This window comes from Macrobrachium nipponense, chromosome 31, assembly GCF_015104395.2.
Source record: "Macrobrachium nipponense isolate FS-2020 chromosome 31, ASM1510439v2, whole genome shotgun sequence".
In the NCBI taxonomy this organism is placed as follows: domain Eukaryota; kingdom Metazoa; phylum Arthropoda; class Malacostraca; order Decapoda; family Palaemonidae; genus Macrobrachium; species Macrobrachium nipponense.
Window position 1 is genome coordinate 20,185,658 of NC_061093.1, and position 17,620 is coordinate 20,203,277.

The following is a 17,620-nucleotide window of genomic DNA, read 5'->3' on the forward strand; positions in this document are numbered from 1 at the left end:
GCAGAAGCGATCAAGCTATCGTCATTAGAAGACTTGTACAATCATACCTGATCTTCACCATGTAAATTCAGAGAATATAAGTATTTTTGTACTTCGTGGTTTCTACTAGATCCTCACCTAATCACCGAATCATCATGAGTTTAACACATCGTCGTAATAACCAAGAAGATAATACCGACTTCGTAAGTGATCTACAAACCCCAAGACACTCCCATAAATATGGAAGTGCAATACCAACCGACTTAGCGTAAGATTATCGCAAGTCTAACATTACCTCATAGGGCGCCTTATTATACAAGGCAACAGTCCTAAAAAATGTATGAAAGTGAGAACGTTGGTTTTCTGTGTATGGTAAATTTGTATTCTGTCATGTCTGATTATTAAAACATCAAGAAAAGGAATTTTGTTGTCTGTTTCCCATTCAGCTTTAAATTTGATGCTGGGCACTAATGCATTTAATTTTGAGAGGAATTCATTAAAATTGCCCCACCTATTATCCCAAAATGTTAGAATATCATCCACATATCTCATCCACAGCATGTTTTTGGGTTTTATTGCATTTATTACTGTAGTTTCAAAGTATTCCATGTACAGATTGGCTAAAACAGGACTTAAAGGACTACACATACTACACCCAAATTTTTGCTTGTAGAATGATTCCCCGAATGAAAATATGTTATTAGATGCACATAATTCAACTAACTTTATGATTTTGTCAAGCGCCAGTGGGAAATGATCTGAATAGGGGGATAATTTTTCCCTTAAAAACTGAAGAACGTCCCGTACTGGTACTTTTGTGAATAGGGAGTCTACGTTAAGGCTTTAAAGTTTTATGTTGTGAAGTGGTATATGTGCTTCTCTGAATTTGTGACAAAAATCTTCCGAATGTTTAATGTGACTGGGAGAAAAAGTTTCCCCTTTTTTAGGCACTTTTTCTTCCAGTCACATTAAGTCCTTTAAGTCCTGTTTTAGCCAATCTGTACATGGAATACTTTGAAACTACAGTAATAAATGCAATAAAATCCAAAAACATGCTGTGGATGAGATAGGTGGATGATATTCTTACATTTTGGGATAATAGGTGGGGCAGTTTTAATGAATTCCTCTCAAAATTAAACGCATTAGTGCCCAGCATCAAATTTACAGTTGAATGGGAAACAGAAAACAAAATTCCTTTTCTTGATGTTTTAATAATCAGAGACACGACAGAATACAAATTTACCATATACAGAAAACCAACGTTCTCACTTTCATACATTCACTACTTTAGCTATCACGACATTGCTATCAAGATAGGTGTAGCCAGCAACCTGTTCTTAAGAGCCTTACGAATTTGTTCTCCAGATTTCCTGGAAAAAGAATTTGAACTAACTCGGAAGCAACTTTCGTCCTTTTAAAGTATCATGACCATATAATTGAGAAAGCAATTCACAAAGCAAACGTAATTTTCTACCGACCCCCTAGAGACAAGACCAGAGATACACCCAACAATAAAATAAAAATTCCACACCTGGACACGATTAAGAAGGTGACTCAGACCCTCGGAAAATCTAACCCTTTTGCATTTACTTACCCAAACACCTTAGCCAAATCCCTGATTAACGTCCAACAAAAGACATCTCCCAACGACACTGGGGTTTACCAAATCCCATGCTAGGACTGTGACCAATCTTACATCGGATTTTCATTCAACCAACGTTTAAGAAGATTAAAGGAAGATTATCAGCGGGTGTGACCTAAATTGGCTTGCCTGTGGAAGGACCTCTTGGTATAAATACCACCTTTTCTGTAAACTTTTCTCATTCATCTACCTGAAGAGGGAGACAGCAGTCTGAAAAATGGTACTTTTCTCTCTATAATTTGGTGTTTTTATGGGCTCCTTTTATTAGATTATATATATATATATATATATATAATATATATAATATATATATATGTATATGTATATACATAACATGTATCTTTAAAACAGTAACTGCAAATACAAGTTACTACTGTGTGCTGGGAGCGTTTGTGTGTAAAGAATTAAAGGTCGATCATGGGCGTCTGCAAGTAGGGGCAAGAGGGGCCACTTGCCCCACCCACCCCCACCCTGAAATCTTGGAAAATTATGTGTATATATATATATATATATATATATATATATATATATATATATATATATATATATATATATATAATGATTTATTCATTAAAGAAAAGCAGGCGTTGATACAGATTTGGAATTAACTTGCTAGGTCAGTCAAAAGTGTTTGTCTGCTTGATACCGGAAACTATCCATGTATGTATTAAGATTTTTTTTTGTGCCGCCCCCTGCCCCTTGGAAATTATGCTGCTGTCGCCCATGAGATCAATGGGCGAAACAGTAAGAATTATTGGAATAATTTGTATACCAGGGTATTTCTACAGAAGCAGTCCGCACGGACTGCAAGGAACGTAACCGCGGCTACGAACTCCATTAGGGATTGATTTCGCCGTGTTTAGTACTGGCCCTGGGGGTTTAATTACAGTCGTCCGAATAAATATTACTTAAAATTCTTGTTCAGTATGTAAAACTGCATAGAAAAACCGCAACTGCCATAGTTTAGGCCGCCGTGGATAAGTACCCTAGATCTACCTATACCAGGAAGGTATACAGAGGTTTTTCGCTGAGAAAGTAAGAAGTGTTAACAGGAATAATAATAGGGCACTGTGGGATTTGAAAATGGTTCAATAAGAAAATGAATGGGGTATGTGGACCAATAGTTTCTGAAACACTCACGTGTAACGTTTAAAAGTGAAAAAGTTGGATAAATATCACAGGTAATGTGGGGGGTCTTGTGTGTGTGTGTGTGTGTGTATATATATATATATATATATATATATATATATATATATATATATATATATATATATATATATATTAAATGTTCTTTTGTGGAAATGAAGTGCGTTCCAATAGTATATGGACGTGAAAGTGAATTATCTGACATAAAAGTTGTCCTTAGATAGGTGCGTTGTTTCCATGGCAATTTGATATCTTTGTGTAGGGTAATATTAGTTATCAGAGAAAAGAAAACATCAGATGCAGGTGCAAAGTTTTGGGATTAAAATTGGCCCTGACTAAACTGTGGAACAGCTGACATAGCAGATGATACCTACAATACTAACGTGGAATAGGGAGAAAAATGCAGAAATTAGTGAGACTTTCAAAACGTTTGAACAAGGAGATGGCTGAGAGTGAAGGGGAGCAAGATTACAGTTATGAGACGAAATAGAAACCGCAAAAGACGGAGCAATGAATATTGATATGCAAGGTGGACGCCTTGTAGCAGTTCATCAGTCTAAATATTTTGGAAGGTAAGACTTTCGAGAGAACTGGGCCGTGGAGCAGGGAAGGAAGCAGGATGCAAATCAAAGATGGTAAGAGGCCTTTGGAAGCCAAGGTTGAGATGTATGAAGTAACCGTCAAGCTTGACTTTGCAGTGTGGTAGCCTTATATTTTCACGGTGTTGATGAGTTCATTTATTTTGATAGGATGTCGGGATATTAAGGCAAGACTGACTTATGTTTTATCTTGAGGAATATTGTTTAACCACTGAAATGATCGTACTATGCACTCTCTCTCAGACCTGTCCCACTCCATTCTTTCGAAATGACTGAACCCTCTCAGATCGGTGATCCATCGTTTTCACCACTCCCGTGTAGCTATCTCTAAATTGGTCACCCTTACATTCAGCACCCACACTTCCCTTATGAAAGTGAAGTGTGGGTGTTGAATGTCAAAAATTAGAAAAACAACGATAATGTGATGAAAAGAAAAGTTGAATGGGTGTGAAATTTGGAGCCACAAAAGAAGAGGTAAAAGGGCGAGAGTCTGTGAAACGATGGCTCATTGAGTTGAGATGGTTCAGTAATGTGGAAAGAAGGGTTGGAAAAGGTTAACTAAAATTTTGATCGTATAATTCGGAACTGTGAGAAGGAACGAGGAACAGAAAAAATGAGCAATAATACCAAGAAGTGTGATACAGCTGGGAAGAAAGAGGGGTATGACACTGGCACTGAGTATCTGAGAATTCCATAGGCTGCAAATGGACCCTCTTCCTAGGTGTATGAAGCGCCGACTGTGTGTCTATTAAATCTGGTGTCACAACATCTGGGTAGTTTTGTACATAGGGAGTTCATAAACTTCTGCGATTAGACAAGACTCAACACAAGACATAATTCTTAGTTTTATTTCTTGCCTTACCATTTTATGGCATTCAATCGAAATGTATCTGCCCAACAATATAACGAAAACATTTGGTAACCAGATAGCAAAGTAATCGATAGCCTGTTTTAGTTTGCGTTGCCTCATCTTTTCAATGTTCCCGGCTAACTTTCAACAGACAACGTTTCATCTTTACACGAAAGGATGGAGCTGCGTGAAGTGTCAACATCAAAGTGAGTCGTTTGCAGACCTGTTGAAACGTGACAGGATCTACACTGGTCAGGGTCGATGGAAATTTTCCAGATTCTGGTCATGAAAGTGACTGCAGCTAGTGTTCGAAGGCACGCTACAAAGAAACTGAAGTAATGCCTACAGTGCACCACGTGAGGTGCACTGCAGTGTTAGTCCCCTAGCATTTGTTAAAGGATTCGTTCTCTACTTGTTTTCAACCTGTTTGTGATATTACGCGTGCATTAGGTTTCGACGTGTGTTTATGACAAGTTTTACTGTAGTTTGGACACAAATGATTTCGAATTGTTGGACGCGGCGGAGTCTATGCGGGTCTAATAGAAGTTGAGGCAGCATAGAGAACCCCCTGTCAAACAAGATGTGGAACTTCATCTAGCGTGACGTAATTCTATCATTCTTTTAGCACTTTCGACAACAAAAAGAATCACGATAAATGCACTGATAGTTATATATTTATTTGTGTGTATAGTTATTTATAATCTATAACAATGTTTATAAGTTATATATATTGAGGAAGTGAAAGATCTAATATTATAAATTCATTAGATGGAACCTGTTCACATGGAACAAGCCCACGAGGCCACTGACTTGAAATTTTAGCTTCTGAAGAATGTTGGTTTCAGCCTCCCACCGCAGACCCCACACTGCAGCAGTAACTGATCGTGAAACTGAGATCAATGAAGTTTATTATGTTTATATGTATCATTGAAGTTTTGCAACACACTTTTGATATCAGTTTTGTTTGTTTCCTCAAGTGAGGATGCAATTTTGATTGCTGCCTTTAAAACAATGAGCATTTTCTAACTGAAAACTAATTTTGAACCCAAGATATGTATAAAAAAAAGTGAAGAATTCACTGATAAATGTATATGAGAGAGAGAGAGAGAGAGAGAGAGAGAGAGAGAGAGAGAGAGAGAGAGAGAGAGAGAGAGAAAGAGTGATTACAATACGCAACAGAATAAAATGTACCCTTCAACTTGTTGCTGTTTGAATGCTCACCGATGCCATCTGTCAAGGAAGATCAAACTGATCAGAATATAGAACCGGTGGGCTTTACCCATTTTGACTCCAAGATCGTACAAACGTGTCGATTTTCGTCTTAAATCCCCTACCGCCAGAGACGTGCAGGTAGAATCCCCACCCCACCAAACCTATCTGGGTTTGTTGTTTTGCTTTCATAGACCAAAGATAAGCTGTTTGTGCAAACTGCCATATTATTCGAATTAACACAATTGCACTTCTCTAAGCCAGCCCTATGCGTAAAGACTGGAAATATGTTTATGTCTGCCATTCTCACGCACCTAAACACTATACAATTTATTTTCCTTCAGAGACCAATGAAAATGAAAATCTGTTAAAAGTTCGCTAGTTCTTTTACCATCATTATTTTCCTAACGAAACTACTTAGTACAAAAACATAATTAAATTATGTACCTCGCTGCATTTTACTGAGTAGTCATGAGCAAGGAGTAGCTTTGAGTGCGCAGCTAAATAACGATCCAAAAATTACATTTAACAGATGGAGACAAAATAAAAGAATTAAAAAATTCTTCCGAATTAACGTTCGCGTGTTTCGACTTCCAAGGGCATCTTCGAAAATAATGCTACTATGTAGAGTTGCAAGATTCCAGTCCCATATGGCAAACTTTCATCGATGGCTGCGTGAAGGCTGGTGAACAGAAGCTTGTATTTTTCAAATATTTTTTTTATAGCGGTGATTGAAGATTCCCTTGCCTATACTCGGTTTTTTTTCATCTGTCCATCCGCCTGTGGTGTTTGCGTATGGTAACACTGCGTCCCGGGCTCTAGATAGTTACATTCAGCTTACATTCAACAATAATAACAATATCCTATTTCTAATATTAACAGTGTAATTCGCATACAGTAAATTATTAAAACACTTTTCAGTTGTAAATGTACCCAGATATCCTTTTATTTACCTAAAACTTTCACATAGCGTAACTATTTAAAGCCCGGGACGCAGTGTTACCATACAAAAACACCACAGGCGGATGGACAGATGGAAAAAACCAGAGTATAGTCAGTGTACAAAGGGCAGCCCTTTATAAATGAAGTCTAAAAATCTTAAATGGAAAATAGCATCAGTTAAATATATTTTTGATCATTCATTAAGTTTCCCATTGATAAGGGAAAAACAACGGAACAGTCACATTTTAACTACGGAATCGTTGATGAACTGCCAGAGCAGATGCCACCATTACCTCATTCTTCCTCACATGTACTCTCAACTATACACCTGCCAATCTTTGAGATGTTGAGTCTGAAGTCTCATTTTGCCAGTTCCCAAATCTTATTTCTGAGTTGAGGTCTCCATCCAAATCTGATCAGCCATTTACTTCCTGAATGTGCAAAACTGGTTTGTGTATTGTCTCGGGAAAGCTACGCCCTTGTGAAGGTGATGATAGGTTTTAAGAAGTGTTCTAATCCTTACAAGAAGCCAAAAATTCAAGGCTGCTGCGTCCTCACAGACGTGGCGAATAGCTCCTGGTTTCCAGAGAGTGAAAGATTGCGCAGAAGCACATGGTCAGCATTGCCAAATTCCGTGAACTGAGCTTCTCTCCAAGCGAGATCTGTCACTCCAATGCCTGCTTCGAGACGCTACTACCCCCGAAGTTCTCCTCTTCTAATGAGAATGGTAGATAAATCGCTGATTCATTATACAAACCAAAACTGAACTTCTTCGTCCAATTTGCAGGGCAGCAACTGAATCATCTCGAGCAAGAATATTGTTAATCTCACCCGAGTGTTGGGAATCAAATCACCCTCTTCCCCCTTTTCTGCATATTTTTCAGTATTAAGTGATCAATAACACCTCTTATTGGCTCGTCAAAGGTAAATCTATTCTAAATTACACCCTTTGATCAAACTTAGAATTCATTAGGTGAAAATATTTGACAGAGTAAAAGAATATTTGGACCCAACCTTCAGGAGTTGACGATACTTTTCCAGTAAGAGTGGTTCTCAACCTGGAGGGCCTCAGCAATTTCCAGGGGAGGCGTGAGCCTTATGGAAAAATGTAAAATTCTCTCATTATATTCCTTATTCTCTTAACAAGAGTGAGGAACTTATAACGTTAGTTGCCTATGGTCTGCTACTCTATTAGAATCGTTGGTCTTGCCATGTTTTGTAATTATTTACCTCCCTCCCTATCCCTTAAAACCCCCTTCTCTTTTAATTTATTTTTCTTTAAATCTGGGAAGGAATTTTACTCATAGATGCAAGGGGGCCGTGGTGGGAGGGACCAACTCTTCGAGTGGTTTGGTAATAAAAAGGTCGAGAACCACTGTTCTAAACATTTCTGGTCTGTCCAACCTTGTTCCGTTGATACAGTGAAATCCTTAGCCTTCTAGCAGGGCCGTCTTTTCAGATTTTTGTTGTGGGGGATGGCAAAGACGGTTTGGCGAGCAAAGCGAGCCTAATCAGCTGGGGGTTTTGACTTTGAGCTATTATATGTGTTTATTGAAGCCACTATTTCAGCAAAAATAATATACTCCCACTACTGTTTGTTTATCTCATCATCACTGGTAGCTAGTAGACAGACAAGGATCAAGAAACGAAGTATTTCGAGAAATTTCATATATTTATGATTGCACATTTAAAAACAAAAAGAAAACATGCTGTTACTTCTTGGGGCTTAGGGGGTGAGGGGGCCAAGTTGAGGTTGGGGGGGAGGGGCCAAGTTGAGGTTGTGGGGGTGGGGGCAACTTGAGTCTTGGGGGAGCAGTTGCGGGCCCCCCTCCCTTCTAGTTTGGACAAAGGAAAGAACAACCAATCTTTTGTTTCTCTCTTTGGTGAAAAGCAACTGATAGAACTAATTTTACTCCTCAATGCGGTATTTTCACCTAATTATTTATTGGTTGGTTAGGATGACCGGTTTCTGACTGTCCAATAGATGGCAGAGACCACAGGCATCAGTGCTGGCTCATTGCATATATAACTGACTGACATCTTAGGGATGTGGACGTCGTCTGCAAGATGGTTACCACGAATTCCGAAACCAAGGAAAATGGAGTGAAAACTTCCGGTCATTATTGACCTAGATAATATATACAGAAGAATTAGGGCAGGATGAACTTAAGTTCACAACTTTCAACCTGAATAAATTTCTAAGAAACCCATGAAACACCGTAGTTCTCCACCACCTGGAAATTAAATAAAAAAAAAAAAGAGAGACTGCAAACGGTGGTCTCAGTATTTTAGGAATCTGAGTGTTATCATAATGTTCTAACTTGAAAATTCAGTCTATTACTACGAATTTGACAACAGAACCAAAGTTAACTTCAGTTAAAGCTTCACTGACATTTTTTACTCCGACCGATTTGACAGAATTAGTAGGTCAGGATGAAGCTTGGCGTCACAGCTTTCAAACTAAATAAAAATGTCTAAGCAAACCATGGAAACCACGAAAGTTCCCCACGACTCAGATGATTCAGTCAAGGTGAGGTCTCAGTGCTGAGATTTTAATGTTTCATCATACCCCTGACAACACCAGCTGAAGTGGCCAATTGAGATTTTGCACTTTTGAGCTGTTGCTTTACGTCACTTTTTTATCCTGGCGAATCCAGGCAAATAAGTCACAGGGAAGAGTCCCAATAATCTTTCCTGGATAGTGGCTCTCAAGGGTTTAAACCCGGTATGGATCTAGCTTTTCGGCGGGTTTAGTGCAAGGTCGTTGGGCATTTCTTTATAAACAGAAATATTGTGAATTTTTCCCCTGTGACTATTACCGGCCATCATAAATTAATGTGACTTTTTCCTGCGACTTTATTACCATCCAGGCAATATCCAGTTTCACAAAGTATATGATATGAAGTCCATTGGTAAGGCCACCAAGCTGACAGTTTGGATTCACTTTAGAGCTACAGTGTAATTTTCATTTCGTCTTTTATTCGCATTTGGTCTTCGGAAGTATCTTCATCCAGATGCTTCTGAGAGGCTGAACAAAGGTGCGTACCAGTGTTGCCAACTGTAGGGTATAATTGCCCTACGTGTAGGGTAATCTGGGCAAAATCTTGGACAGCAGAGCAATATTTTCAAGTGTAGCGTAATTGTAACTAGGTAGGTTTAGATTAATATGCTCATTAGTATTTATAATATTGCATATAAACATAATCTAAAGATTTATCTATTATCATAGCCGCAGAATGTAGGGTCGTTTTCAGTTATGTAGGGTAGTTTCCCGTCTCCTGTAGGGGGCGTTGGGTTAGAGGGGTTGGCATCACTGATGCGTACACACTGCAGTAATCACGTCATCAACACATTGGCAACTTCTCCCACATGAATCACAAACTGGTTGAAAATAAGTCAACAACTCAGTGACGAACAAAGCTTCGACAAATACTAGATACTGGTATGAAGCAATGGTTAGGACTACCAACAGTCGTTGACTTGTATGAAACCTGTTTGTGATGTGTGTGCAATGCGATTAGTATACAAAAATACTCCGTTTTAAACACTCAATGTTTCACTTGTGCTTCATGTTTTCTAGGTTCAGTTTGACAGTCGATAAACAAAATCTACGAATAATCTATGAGAAAATACAATATTTTTACATGAAAAAACCTAAATGAAAAAACACACACGGCAAAGGGATATTTCATTTTCATAGACATTATGCATAAATTCTAAAATTTATCTACTAGATAAAAGCTGACGGTTTCCAGCAAATCTCAAACATCATTGGGTAATAACTGATACCGACAAATTAATCATTAAAACTTTTATTTTTCTCCTTAGTATTACGAAGTAATGCCTTAATACTCATAAAGATTACGTGAGACTACTAAAAATCCACATGATGATCCACAGAGGGATACACACAAAATAAAGAAAAATACATTTTTCCGTATATACACTTACAACCACTGGCTTGCTTAAGAATCTATGGGAGCCTAATGCAAAATTTAACAGCACAAGTAGGGTTCAAGGCACACAAGGCTACGAAGAGGAACGTAGCCTGTCTCACTGAGTAAGTCGACATAAAACACACAGTACATGGCAACAGAATTATTATAATGTACAAGTGGAAGAGCTACACAGTGACATATACAACTCACAGTGTACTGACGCTTTAATCATGAAAGCTGTCCTGTTCGCTTGGGCCTGATGACGTCACGATGTTCACACTATCTTAGCAATGGCTCAACGGTAAACAACAAAAGGAAAAATTACCCTCTGTGTACACAGTCTATAGCCTAGTTTCTTTGAACTTGATGAAAATGGTGAGCTAGTTCTACAATGTCACTGCACTACCAATATACGGGATAATGGTTGAAAAATGGTCACTAAACATGCTTACGTTTCCCTTATGAACGAAAGATGCGAACTGGTTCCATTTTTGTTTTTCCCCTAGACTTATAGTCAGGGATCGTACTTTTCGTCAACAGTATTTCCCTAGACAGCTGCTCAAAATTCCCTGTAATCGTTCAAAATTCCACCGAATAACTTTCAACGAAAATTTCCACTGCATGACGTTAATGAAAATAAAAAACATATACAAAATTCTAATCTGCAAATACGTTTACTCCTATATGAATATAAAAGATGAGATTTAAATGACCAAATGCAGATTTTTCTTAATATATGTACACAGGTCTGGAATAATTGCATACTTGAAGAAAACAAAATGAATATTGTATATCATTGAAAATAAAAAAATTAAAAAAAATCATCAAGAGTCCGTAGGGCTATTTCCCTAAAAGTGGGACCCCTGCAGGAATTCAAAATACAAGAACGTTAACGACCAAGACCATTCAAATTATCGTTTAGGTGTCCTTTAGCATTTAATCAGCTGTATTTATGATTTCCTCAATGAAATATAAACGCGAAATGCCATTAACTGATGGCAGGGAAACAAATGACAATCTATGTAGTGTTACGGTTGATTTTTGAGATGATTTTTACAGGCCCTTATTAAGCGTTCACACATTCGCAAATCCCATGAAGTCTTTACAAATGCACACACAAATCAGCAAAGTATTTGCAGGACTTAGAGCTTTCTTAACATACCTTAAAATACAGAAATTATATACATATGCACCATCGTCATGTAACAAACACTGGTACCAACCACGTCATGTCTGCCAGAGGAGTTAATTTATTGATTAGGGGAAACAAATAGTATTGAAAAAGACTGGAAACTCCGTAATCTTTTTCATCTTTAGAAAATAAACAAATCTTAAGGGGAAAATGGCTTCTCTCTGTGGTGATAATTTAATTCTCTCTCTCTTTGTGACATACAAGTATGTTGTATACTATATATGAAATTTTTATCACTTCACCGTGATTCATGTACATGCATTAAGCTGCAAATGTCCTTTAATATCCAATTCGCTCTACCTCTGAATTAATATATTTCCATATATGTTAACCAGAGGGGAATTTTTTAGTTGATAATAATTTCGCCCTCTCGTGGATTCGAACCAGCGCACAGAGGAGAAATCAGGACTTCAGTGAATTTACCGACTCGGCCAACAAGTGAGTTGGTAATGTCACTGAAGTCTTGATTTCTGCGCTGGTTCGAATCCCCTTCGGTTAACATATATGAAAATATATTAATTCAGAGGTAGAGCGAATTGGATATTAAAGGACATTTGTAGCTTAATGCATATATATATATATATATATAAAATATCGTTTGAAGATAACCTTTTCAAAAAGGTAATCTTTCAATGAATTTTATATAAAGGTTGTATTTTAGGCCATAATATTATAGAAACTATAAAGTTATAGTGAACTTGATTTTCAAAAACAAAAAATGTACAGCCTTTGTTGAAGCAGCCAAACCTAGAAATCCATATATTACACACCACAGATTCGATTAGCTTGAGAGAGAGAAAGAGAGAGAGAGAGGGAGAGAGAGAGAATGCACACCATAAACACTGCTCCTGAAGAAATAATAAAGAAATAGATAATAGGTGGGAAGACCATTAAGTCTTTCTGCTTCTTCAGACACAGAATGTTTATGATAAGACGTTTTAATACGACACACACTGAAAAAATTAGCATAAGGAAATACTTAGAAAATAAATGTGGTATATTTATACGTTCACACTAATATTGCAATGTTATGTACATGGCACTTTGCACCCAATGAAATTGGGGCAAAGGTATTAAATCATTCTCAATGTGTCTTCGCGAAGACAACACTTGCTTACATTTTCCTCAAACATTTTTGTAATTATTATTCATCTGGCATCGTTGTGCCTTCATCTTTTCTTATTCAACATTCTGAAATGTTAACTTCTCTGCATTCTAGTAATATTTATATCATTAACAAAACATGCTGACGGAAAAAAAATACTCAGCATTCTACAGGTGTTGAAAAGACATGTAAACAAAATTAACCTCAAACAAATGACATCTGACAAGCGAAATGATCTCCCGCCAAAATACGATTCTTCTCTCATTTGCATCTCTTGTGTATCTTGAGATTAGTGTTGTCTCTCTGTCATCATCACCTTGAGTCTTGTGTTGTTTCTCTTTCTACCATCACAGGCTTTCCTTTCCTCACTCACAGCCTTCAGCGTATATATCTTGGAAAGTTCTTGATTTAATATAACATGAGGTTGACAGACTTTTCTTCCGGTTTCCGGACTTCTTCTTTGGCCTTTCGTTCGTAAGTTCCAACGAATATGATGACAATGTTTGCTATGTGAACGATTATAGCGACTACCACCAACCTGCAAAACAAGCGGGAATTTGTAAACTATGTCACAGAAAGTGTAGATTTAAAACAAACACCGAGAAATTTTCTGAAAAATCAGTGAAACTGTTCAATATAAAAACCCAGTAGTACAACTTTCCAGATTATCAGTTAAACTGTTTAAAACAAACACCTCGAGTTTTCAGCTTAACAAGAAAAATCTCAGAACATCAGTTGATTTAAAATGAACCAATTGCAAACCAGGTGACGAATGTGAAATGAAGAAAGATATCTTCCATCAAATGTAAAATATTAGCTAGTAGGTGTGCACTTCATAATGACCAGACTGACCTATCTGAACGACCTCCGATGAAAATCTGTAATGCCCCCAATTCCAGGTCGGTTATATAGTTGAAGGACTTGTAAGCTGAAAGACTGAAAGTTCGATCAAGTGTGCTTATGGGTCTGCCCCAGCCTGCCTGAACCCTCTATCACATTATTTCATCTGCAAAGCCTCTCTAAGACTCATTATCACTTCTAAACACTTTTAATTTCCCTCTTCTATACCATCCCAGATAGTCAAGGATAGTATATTACGGAACTTGTAAATCATATTTGTGTTTCATTCTTCACAGTTCATGGAAATGCAATACAGAACCTCACGTCTTAACACGATAAACTTCTCCAATACTCTTGGCCGATCTTGGAACCTAGAAGATGGGAGTCAATTAAATTTAAATTAACATAATTAAAAGACGACTAGAGAGAGAGAGAGAGAGAGAGAGAGAGAGAGAAGAGAGAGAGAGAGAGAGAGAGAGAGAGAGAGAGCGTCCTATACGACAGAAAAGTTGTAGGTCTGTTTTTTTTTTCATATATCTTCAGAGAGAGTGGGAGAGACAGTTCTTTACGATAGGAAAGATTTAAATATATACTTTTAAGTAAATTTTTGTTAAGAGAGAGAGAGAGAGAGAGAGAGAGAGAGAGAGAGAGAGAGAGAGAGAGAGAGAGAGAGAGTGTTACCAGTAAGAGTATCCGAAGACTTCCATGCCCTCCGTTGTCCATCCCGAGTCAGCGTCGTAGAGAAGGACGTTCCTCGTCAGATGTTGGTGGAACTGGACAGCCCACAGTATGACGCAGATCAGGTTGAAGAAGGCTGCAAATATGAATAAGGAATTACAGCATGTAAAATATGAAGAGAATGAGAATTAGAGTATAATAAACAAATATGAAGTAAGAATTCCAGTTATGTAAATGGACGTACAAACGTTGAAACAACACAGAAACAGCGACCACCATCTCATTCAACGTTAAAACTTATGAATACAAATGTACAATCTTAAGAATCCAAATTATAATATTATGAATGTAAATATATATATATATTTATGCATGGGGTATCCCACTGCACTGACGGAGGAATTTATCTTACAGGATACTGAAGGTAAAGCAGGATTCATAAAACAAGAGGAAAATGTGACACAATAACAATTCTCAAATAATTTTCTGAGGTTCCTGAATCGGTCCTTAAGAAACTTCACTGCAATTTGTGAAAGTTACTTTGTATTATAGCGTCAGCCTGCTTGTGTCTGTTCTCCTTCCCCCCCAAAAAAAGGAACAAAAGATCTTTTTCTAAAAAAAGGAACCAAAAACATCTTTCTATAAGAAAGTAATCAAAAATCTCTTTCTCCCTAAAAAAGGAACCGAAAATCTCCATTTCTCCCAAAAAAGAAATAAAAAAAATAATTTTCCAAAAACAGGAACCAAAAATATCTCTTTCCAAAAATAAGTTAACAAAAATCTCTCTTTCTCCCCCCCAAAGAAGGAACCAAAAATATCTCTTTCCAAAATAAGAAACAAAATATCTCCCTTCCCCCCAAAAAAGGAGCCAAAAATCTCCCTCTCCTAAAAAAAGAAACAAAATATCTCCCTCCCAAAAAAAGGAACCAAAAATCTCACTCAATCACGAACCAAGAATTCAAACACTGTTTGCAACGCTCAGAGCTGCATCAAGTGACTGGAACGCAAATGACAACAGACGAAATTCTTAAGAGGAACTACAAACGATAAATTGACCTTTCACCCTTGAGGGTACGACCTCGCCTGCATACACCTGGCAAGTGTTCCTATGCACCGTCTGCTATAGTAGATTCACATCAACCGTGCATCTGATGTATATGCCAGTCCCTTACGACGCCGCTCTTAATTGGGTGCTGATAAGCCAATCACAGGGCTGGAAACTCTCAGTCTCTCGAGAGAGTTCACATGGGTAGGATGTATGTTCCACCTCTCCTGAGGGATACGTCTTTCAATAGTATCACTCAGGAGAGGTGGAACATGTGAACTCACGCGAGAGAGACAGCTTCCAGCCCTGTGATTGGCTTATCAACAGCCAATCAGGAGCGTCGTAAGGGACGGGCCTAGACATCAGATGCACGGTTGATGGGAATCTACTATTGCAATATGTTATGAATTTCTCCCGCTTTGTAGTATAAGTCCTCTGAAGGCGACGTGGCTAACGATCGAGCCGACGCCGGTCAGGATCTATTTACAATCGCCTTGCAAAGATTTTCCCTGTGGTGTTTGGCATACAAACGATATATAAATGCGCATGAAATACAAAAGAATGATCTTAGAAATATATTTTTTCAATGGCAAAGAATAAGAAGAAAAAATGACACCTCAAATGAAGGCGATTCCTCACCCGCCATGCTGTTCCATATATAGAGGCCCGGCACCCCCGTGATGAACTCCACGGGCGTTGTCGCCGTGTTGATGACGGCGAAGAGGGCGCCTATGACGGCGAATACCATGCCGATCGACAAGCAGGAGATGGTGCCGACCCACAATCCGTAACTCATGAATTCGGGGCTGGTGGGCACTGTAGAGTATAAGAAAAAAAGGTAATATCATGTTTGCCATTTACCAATACTTAATAATACATACATACATACATATACAAAATAAACACCGTAATATAATAATATGCATTTGTCACAATAAATTGCATCATCATCAGGACAATAATCAAAATAAATAATACACAGGAAAACGTCTATATTTGTCACAATCATTTGCATCATTATCAGCAGGACAATTTAAAAAAAATAATACACAGAAAACGTCTATGATATGTCACAATTATTTGTATCTTTATCAGCAGGACAAAAAACAAAATAAATAATACACAGGAAAACGTCTATATTTGCCACGATCATTTGCATCATTACCAGCAGGACAATAACCAAAATAAAATCTAACACACAGGATTTTGTTTATTTCGGTAATGTGCTCAAAAACAGCGAAAAACATCATACACAAAATCAGATGAGGAAGAAAAACAGGTTTAGCGAATTCACAAACGGAAGACGAAAACGATTTTTACAAAATCCAAAACAATTTTTAGGTGCATCTTCTTTTTCAAAAGGTATGCAGAATGAAAGTTCCTAGATTGCAAAGTGTAAGTAAATAAAGAAATAAAAAGTGAAATAATAAATAAATAAATAAATAAATAAATAAATAAATAAATAAATAAATAAATAAATAAATAAATAAATAAATAAATAAATAAATAAATAAGGCATCTGTGAATGCTAAAAAAAATAAACATAAAAATAACTAACTTGAACAAAGATTTAATAAAAAAAAAAAAAAGAATCTAAGTTCAAGGTAAATGTTCTTGAGCGCACCATGAAAAAAAAAATCCCGATAAAAGTCTAAAAATTTTACAAGATCCAAAATTGTCCATCCCCCGACAAAAAACAAACAAACAAACAAACAAAAGTCTAAAAAATGTACTAGATCTAAAAATGTCCATCCCCCAACAAATGCAACTAATTCATTAGACAAATACATTCAGACCAGGTAATGCAAGTGAAAAGTAGCGAACATCAATACGCATTTATTATAGTAGATCATTGGATCCCCCTTGTTATTTGTAACATATCTTTAATACACATTAAGCCCAATAATATGCTCTACATAAAATGACAATATGTATATACATACACACATGCACAGAAATAATCAACAAGGCCACTCACGTCATAAATCCTGATGTGAGTCAGAAATTTATATGTATTATATATATATATATATATATATATATATATATATATATTATATATATATATATATAAACTAAAAATGCACATGAAAAAAAAAATGATTTCATCTACAATAGATTCTTGGAGAATGATCAAACACAAAACGTCAATACACAACAGAGTGAACATAGCTGCTCCATTTTATCCATCTTAGCAAACCCATTTTTTTTAACGTTTTACCATGTGGCGTAGTCGAACTGTTTCCGGATTCTGTAGTGGTGGGATCATCTGTAGTGGTGGGATCACCTTCTGCTCTTGCTTCCAGATGGCGCTGAGGTCGTCCACTCAACGTCATGAGGGGAAGCGCCCCTGCAGAGGGGACCTGTGCCATCAGAGCCATGTTTGCAACTCCTTTACAGTTATCTTTGGCGAAATCCTCCGCTGTTCCTTCCTTGACGTGTTCCAGGTGCTGTC

The 17,620-nt window shown here is 37.3% G+C and overlaps 1 protein-coding gene across 2 annotated transcripts in view; it reads right to left on the reverse strand.

The window, feature by feature from the left end:
* Positions 1-10,163: 10,163 nt before the first annotated feature.
* The window catches only part of LOC135206669 (uncharacterized), an 80,606-nt gene continuing 73,149 nt past the window's right edge, over positions 10,164-17,620 (reverse strand). For both annotated transcript variants that reach the window (XM_064238046.1, XM_064238047.1), the window contains 4 exons: positions 17,387-17,620; positions 15,805-15,981; positions 14,124-14,256; positions 10,164-13,140 (listed from right to left, as the gene is read on the reverse strand). The exon at positions 17,387-17,620 is cut by the window's right edge and continues 57 nt beyond it. In XM_064238046.1, coding sequence (XP_064094116.1) covers positions 13,011-13,140; positions 14,124-14,256; positions 15,805-15,981; positions 17,387-17,620 — 674 coding nt within the window. In that variant the 3' untranslated portion in view covers positions 10,164-13,010. The remainder of the gene's footprint in view (positions 13,141-14,123; positions 14,257-15,804; positions 15,982-17,386) is intronic.